This window comes from Clytia hemisphaerica, unplaced genomic scaffold (genome assembly GCF_902728285.1).
Source record: "Clytia hemisphaerica strain Z4C2 unplaced genomic scaffold, Clytia hemisphaerica genome assembly, whole genome shotgun sequence".
Lineage (NCBI taxonomy): Eukaryota > Metazoa > Cnidaria > Hydrozoa > Leptothecata > Clytiidae > Clytia > Clytia hemisphaerica.
Window position 1 is genome coordinate 363 of NW_027104392.1, and position 7752 is coordinate 8114.

The 7752-nt window shown below is 32.3% G+C and overlaps 1 protein-coding gene across 1 annotated transcript; it reads left to right on the forward strand.

Annotated features, from left to right (window-relative positions):
* Positions 1-4358: 4358 nt before the first annotated feature.
* LOC136819936 (proteinase-activated receptor 2-like) lies at positions 4359-5271 on the forward strand (the record flags this gene model as incomplete). Its single annotated transcript, XM_067076175.1, is given in 1 exon segment — positions 4359-5271. A coding segment is annotated over 1 exon segment (826 nt), but the record flags the coding sequence as incomplete, so codon positions are not given.
* Between the last annotated feature and the right edge of the window lie 2481 nt (positions 5272-7752).

Sequence of the window (7752 nt, forward strand, 5' to 3'; positions counted from 1 at the left end):
CGAAAAAGAAATTTTTCGGCCGGTAGAACCGAAATGTCCCGAAAAAGTGGTTTTTTTTGAGATTTTCTCGAGATTTTCTATTAGTTTTTTTGCGATTTTTTGCACATAGATGCACATTAGTACTGCCGAAAAGGTGTTTCTTAATTGCTTTCTCCGTTCCAATAGATATATAATTCGAAATTTAAAATTATACATTACTTCCATTAAATTCTAATTATTCGTTTTATAAATAGGTAGGTCCATTAAAGTATTGCTTGTTTATCCTAACTTATAGAATATTATATTGTTTTGTAATACATGAATTTTTTTATATCTTTATAATAAATTTGAAGGATATTATATTTTTATACCGGGTGACCCACGAAAAAGTTCAGACGTTTCCCGACGTCTTGAGGCCGAACAAATGTCCCAAAGTGCTTGGAGTTTTGATATTTAGAAAGTAAATATCCTAACTTAGAATTTGAGCTATCACTTTTTAAATTTGACCGACTTGTTCTCTGCTTAAGAGCTTTCAGGCTTTTAAAGTCAAAATTCACTTTAAGGAAAGTGTAAAAAACACGTAAAAAAGGGGTATCAAATTTGGTAATTTTAGACGTTTTTGATATACAGTTTTTGAAAAAAATCTATGAAAGCGCTAATTTTTATAAAAACTAGTCTTGTTTTAAACAAAAACTACTTTCAAAGGTGTTTTTATTAATTATTAATGTCATAAAACTCGTTAAATAAGTCAATTTGTAAGTGATTTTCTAATTGATTGCATGAATTTAATACCTCTTTTTTACGTGTTTTTTACACTTCTCGAAAAGTGAATTTTGACTTTAAAAACTCATAGAGAACAATTTGGTCAAATTTAAAAAGTGATGGCTCAAATTTTAAGTTACGATATCTACTTTCTAAGGGTACAAACTATTGGTCACATTCATCTGCTACAACATCTACAAGATATTCAACTCCTGCAACTTTGTCCAAAGATTTGCAAATCTGCAGGGTTTGTAGATTGAAATTTGTTGATTGCCTACATGATTTCTTTTCTCCGACGTAACGAACGTCGACTCAAAAATTGCTCTGAAAGGTAAGTCCGCCCGCTGTGATAATAAAGAGAAGAGAAGTCACATGGTTTAGCCTTGGTCAGTCATCCTTTTTGACATTGCTAACAAATAGCGGTTTTTAATCTTAGTAAATTAAACCAAAGAATAAAGACAAATATGGCAGATTTTGTAAATTTTCTGTAGGGTTTGTAGGGTTTGAATGTCCAAAAGATTTGCACATTTTGTTTTGCTGAGAAAAGATTGAAATTCAGCTACAACTCCTGTGATATCTGCAAACAAAGTAGCTCAAGAGGTACTGTGTTTGAATCTCCTTCAAACGCTGCAAACCCTTCAAATTCGTGACCAAAGATTTGCAAATATGGGTTTTTTGCAGGGTTTGCAGGGTTTGTAGTGACCAATAGTTTGTACCCTAAATACCAAAACTCCAAGCACTTTGGGATATTTGTTTGGCCTCAAGACGTCGGGAAACGTCTGAACTTTTTCGTGGGTCACCCGGTACAGAATTATTGAAATTACGTATTATTTATGATTTTGTACAAATTTTATTTGATTGATTGAATTTACATCTATTACTTCCAAGTTCCGAGTTGATTACAATAATGTGAATGTGAATTGATGTTTAATCTTTACCACAGAACAATAATGAACAATGATAAAAATGATAATAGTAGAACAATGAATGAATAAGGACAAAAGTGATTATTTTTGGTGGTTGAATTGGCAACGAAATTCCGCTGTGACGAAAATTATTCGACAATCGTCATTCAGCATACTCCACTCCCAACAACAAAGCATAAAAATCCTGTATTATGGAACTTTGACAGTAAGTACACATAATTTTTTCATTAGGTGAACATAAAAACACAGTTGTGTATGCGACGTTTCGACGGTTATCTTTATCAAGTTCAATTTTTTCATTATGTACTTTTATAGGACTTGGTTTTATTAATCTTTTATGTTTAACCTGTGATCTTGTTGATACATACCAGGAACTATTTGGGAAATTAATATCAAAAATTGAAAGAAACTTGATAACTATTTTGAGGAAATTTTAGTACACTCACCATATTATCATCTAATTTTATGTTTCTTATTTTCCATTTAAGCTTATCTTATGAAAGAGGATTCATTTACTTTGAAAACGCAATATTGCCTCGTTACTGCTACGATTACCACGTTACGTCATCATTTTCCATCCTTCTACACGATATTGCTGTTACAACTGCAAGATAACTGGCATATCAATTTTGTCCATGAGATCCCTTGTCATGCCGTTGGAAAAAGTCCTGGATACGCTATTTCCTGTTAATTCCTGGTTTCTGCTCATCAATATTGCCTCGTTACTGCTACTATTACCACGTTACGTCATATCATTTTCCATCCTTTACACGGCGCTGTTACAGCTTCTAGATTAGTGGTGAATCCATTTAATGTAAACTATTATGGATCACGATATCCTTTGTTAAACCGTTGGAAAAACTCTTAAGTACGTTGTTACCTGTCAAATTTGGTTCCTGCTCGTTATGTTTCTGGCTCATAGCATTTCTTACTTATGCTGTTTGGTTCTACTATGGGTCATTTATATTACAAATCGATTGGAATATAGCTGCATGTCTTTTGAGTGTTTTAGTATCAATTGACTCTACCAGGACACTTTTGCTAATGAATATTTTAAGATTCGTATTTTATTATTTGTAAAAGTAATTTACGTTTTTAGAAAAAATATATTTCATTTATGTTAGCTTTATTATCGTTGATATCTCAAAGAAAATGCTTTTGAGAAGAATCATTCGAATTATTCCTATAATCATTTCCAAACTTTCGCTATAAAGCATTAAAAAGCCTTAATAAGCATTAATTAGTCTTTATAAATGCTTATAAATAGGCATCTGTAGCGGGTGGCAGTTAGTGAAAGCTATGGCTAGTTGTAAGAAAGAAACTGGGAGAAAAAAACAAACAGGAGATGTGAAAACCAGTAAGCTAATGATACCATAATTTTTTAAAAATATTTTTGAGAAGCTTTTCCTTAAATTTTATCAAATTATCAAGCTACATGAATTCTTCAAGTATTGTGTTAATGGAATATAATTTTTTTTTCAAGCATATGCCTCAATCAATTAATCGATCATTCAATAATTAAATCAATCAATTATTCCTGATTATTTTTAATGCTTTAATTTTTAAAGCATTAAAAGCTTTATAAGTGCATGACATGATCTTCTGCGTGGGCATTTAGTGAAAGCTATGACTAGTATTATTTTAAGGCCTTTTAACAACTTTGTTTTTGAAAAGTTAATTCATTTTTTTTGTAATTCAAAATTGTACAATATAAAAGCTTATATCATTTTGTTATTGTTACATCAAATCATAGTTTATTTATGTACACAAGAGTATTTTTGTTATTATTATTAAAAACAATATCATAATTTTAAAATTGTTTTGTCTCAGTAAGTTCCAACCTCTTGCCCGTGTATCCCAGGCTTTATTCACAATACTGATGGACGCCAGAGAATATCTAGCGCCATATAGTTAAAACATAAAAAAGCTGATAATGCGCAGGGAACGAGGTTGGGTAAGTTCTTCCTTTATGTTTACTAGTTCCAGACTCCCGAATCAACTTTTTTTTCAACCTCAATTTTAAGACATATTACAACATTATGGGCATCTTATCGTAAACCCCCGCGTCGGTCGTATTTTTTATTGAATCTTTGGAAAGAACTCAAAAATGGTTTAACTTTGCAATAGAAAACTATGGTCAAATCATTGTTTAAAAAAAAAGAAAAATAGAATTTACTTTTCATGAAACTGTTCTTGAAAAATCCATTTAACACAGGAGTGGGTCTACAATTTTAAAAATATCATCCATGTAAAGATGTTTATTAAAACTATAAATTAAGTCAAAACAAAGTTACTGGCTTATTTAATAAAAAGGTTGTTTTCATTTTTTTCATTTTGTAAAAAAATATAACATTGATATTAGCGACTTTTTTGATTGATCAAACGAAATGTATTGTCAGATTAAGGACGTGAAACAAAGCAGGTGCAATATTTAAGCTCCTATAAAAGCAAACCAAATATGAGATAATTTTATCAGTCTTTTTTATAACTGAAAATTGAAACAACAAAACCTGCAAAAACAATGTTGGGGATCAATACAAGTTCAATAGAATATAAAATGGTTGTGATGACTTCAAAAGCATCACAATTTATGATGGAGAACATTTTTCCTGTTGCTTTTGTTATTGGGAGCTTTTGGAATATTCTAATTATTATCTATTTTGTGAAAATCAATGCTAAAAAAATAAAGAAAATGAGCTCTTATCATTTTCTTATCGTTAATTTGGCTATCGCTGACCTTATGACAAGCGGAGGAGTTGCACTTGTTGCTTATAACTTGAACAACTGGCGATTGGGGAAATTTGCCTGCTCATTTCTTTTTGACATGTTCATCAAAGTTTGTCCAACCGTTTCTTGTTTTATTTTGGTTTTTATTTCATACATCAGGTACCGTGTCATCGCGTACCCCTTTGAACGGAGAATCAATAAGAAGCAATGCAGCTTAGTCTGTTTAGCTATATGGATTGTAGCTATTCTCTTGTATATATATCTCTTCATCAATCGTCGACTTGTAAAGGTTGGTGAAGATTTGCAATGTGTTGTCGAGAATAATATTATTAACAAACGATTTTTGATCAATCTTGCTATCGGTAGTTTATTAGATAGCTTCTTACCTTCTTTCTCGATGTACCGTTTCTATCGCATGATTTCAAAGAAATTGGAAGCTGATGAAAATTCAAATACATTACAAATACATGAACAAAGCCGTCAACGAAATAGAAGAGCCGTGAGAACTATCAAAGCTTTAATCATGTTGTACGCAATTGCCGTAATCCCTGGTCGAATCACAGATATATTGCTTACTGTGCATTTGTATGTAGTTATAAACAAATTTCTGACCGCAGTCCCATTACTGGTGAGCTTTCATCACATTATGTATGTGATCACATCCTTTTGTATACACCTTAACAACATTTTGAATTTTTTCATTTACGCAAGGATGATTCCTGGCTTCCAGACGTTTCTTCTAAGATTATTTACATGTGGGAGTTGCGGCAGTAGCAATTCAATACACTAGTTTGCGAATTCAATATCAGGCATTATACAGTCAACTCTCTCTAATTCGAACCTCTATTTATTATTCAAATCTTGTCTGTTAATTCATTTTTGGGCATTTTCATCCGTTTTCCGAAGAATTCGGGTGTTTTAGAGTTAATTCTGAATTGCTGAAGGTCGGGTAAGAGAGAGTTAGGAGTTAACTGTATACGCTCAACTGTACACGCTATTTATAAATGTAATCAACTATAATTTTATAATTTTATATGAAAGCATTTTCATATTTCTCTAACGAAATTGTCATGATTATAACAACCAGGGGGTACTAGGGTTGTGAGCTGACGGGTATGTGCCACCCGATTTTCCACTCTCAGACCCTTACCGGGACTAAAAAGGAGGAATCCCAGCTGACACACAACGTTGTTTCAACGTTCATCCAACGTTATATGGATGTTGTGAATATTGGAAAAACGTTGAAACGACTTTGTGTGCCAGCTGGGATGAACGAAAAATTTGTGAATTTTACAACCTTTATTAGGACTTCTCCGACCCTTCGGACTGAGATTTACTTTGCTGATAATTTTTCAACCCGTACAGGGTCTGCCATACTCTAAAAAGTCACCCTTAACGGCGGCACATACATGTACCCTTCACTTGCCTTGGTACTTCCAGTCTAGACAAACCAGACAAGATTTTAAAACTTTGAGTATTTGGATGGGTCACAGGCAAGAAACAACAAAAATTTATTTATTTATTGATAAATTTTCTCCCTACTCTATGGTAGAGCATCTTCAGATCTAACATAACTCATAAAAAAAACCTATCTTATAACATCTAGCATCTTCAGACATTTGATTAAAAAATTATTTTTATTCCCTAGATAAAAAATTAATTAAGTTATTCTTATGAACAATAAAATCATTAATAAAAGACAATAAAATGATTATAAAAGATTTTCCCATATGTTGGATAAAAGTTTAATTTCTTCTTTTTTATTTAGTAAATTAGTTTTGTGTTCCTTAATTGCAAGTGCCTCTTTGAATTTTCTCATTTTGAAATTCCTTTCTCTCAAAAGTACTTTTACATCATCAAACTCTGCCTCGTGATTGGTTTGTTTCAAGTGTTGAGACAAACCAGATACCTTTTCTTGCTCCCCGTTTGCACCGTTTTTCTTTCATTCTCGTTTCAATCGTTCTTCCCGCTTTCTTTGTTATTTCTCACAGTCGTTTACAGTTTTACACTACTCCTGACATATCTTGTGTTTCTACATTTATTTGTTTTTTTGCATTGCCCACGTTTTTCCTTTTGTATTGACCAATTTTACGTTATTTTTTTCTTTTAGCTGAAATTTTCTCTGATTTTTCCTAGGGCAAATACATTTTTTTTCCTCGAACTTTTTTGAAAGATTCTTTTATGGTTCCTTAACGACATTATTTGGGAAATCATTAAGTTGCATTGTTTTTTCGATATATTTCAATTCCTTGTGTAAATTCTCTTCGTTTGCACGTTTGCACTTTACAATTGGTTGATTGGAATTAAAATTTGAGTATTGGCCGGTATGTGTTTTTTTAATCTTTGGTTTTCAATTTGTTAGCTTACCTTGCAACCACACAGTCTAAGAATGGTATTTCTCCGTTAGTCTCCTCCTCTGCAGTAAAGGTAACAGCTGTGTTGATTGCATTTAATTCGCTTAATGTGTCATTTATGGCATGCCGAGAGATAGTAAAGGTATCATCAACTTTTCGAAGCCAAATTCTTGGAGCATGAATCATTTGATAAACATGGTGTTCCTCGATGCGTTGGACAAAAATCAGCATAGGACGGAGACGCCGGGGATCCTATGAATAATCCATCAGCTTGGTCGTAATATTTGTTTCCCATTTTAAACGTCATGAATTGAATTGAAATTCTGGCGAGTCGACAAGAGCTTCTTTGTTCAGCTTGGTTTTGAAGCTGTGTTGGTTTGATTCTTCTCTCTACTTCACGGATGACTTCTTCTTTTGGTAGCGAAGGATACATATCAGCTATGTCAAAACTTATTAACTTTTCATCATCATTTAAAGTTAAAACTTTCAGTTTATCTACAAAATCACTGTATCTTTAATGAATGACTTTTGCATTTGTAGTGAGCGGTTCAATTCTTACTAACAAATTTGCAACCTTGTAAAGGTTGATCCTGATTTTTTAAATCAATCTGACTTGAGTGGGTTTTTTATGTGCTTTCAATGTAGGTCTTCCCCTTGGTGTTACTGGTGTAATTTGTTTGAGTTTGTTCAAAATTCTTTTTGAAATTTTTTCTCCTTGTGTAGGTTGTTTAGTTCTTTATTTACCAAGGTTTTGACGCTTTNAAAGTTTGGTATTCACCCCCGCCTCCTCTATTTAAGAAACTATTATAAAACTCTTCAGTGATTGCCTTTCCATTATTAAAACTTTGAGTATTTGGATGGGTCACAGGCAAGAAACAACAAAAATTTATTTATTCATTGATAAATTTTCTCCCTACTCTATGGTAGAGCATCTTCAGATCTAACATAACTCATAAAAAAACCTATCTTATAACATCTAGCATCTTCAGACATTTGATTAAAAA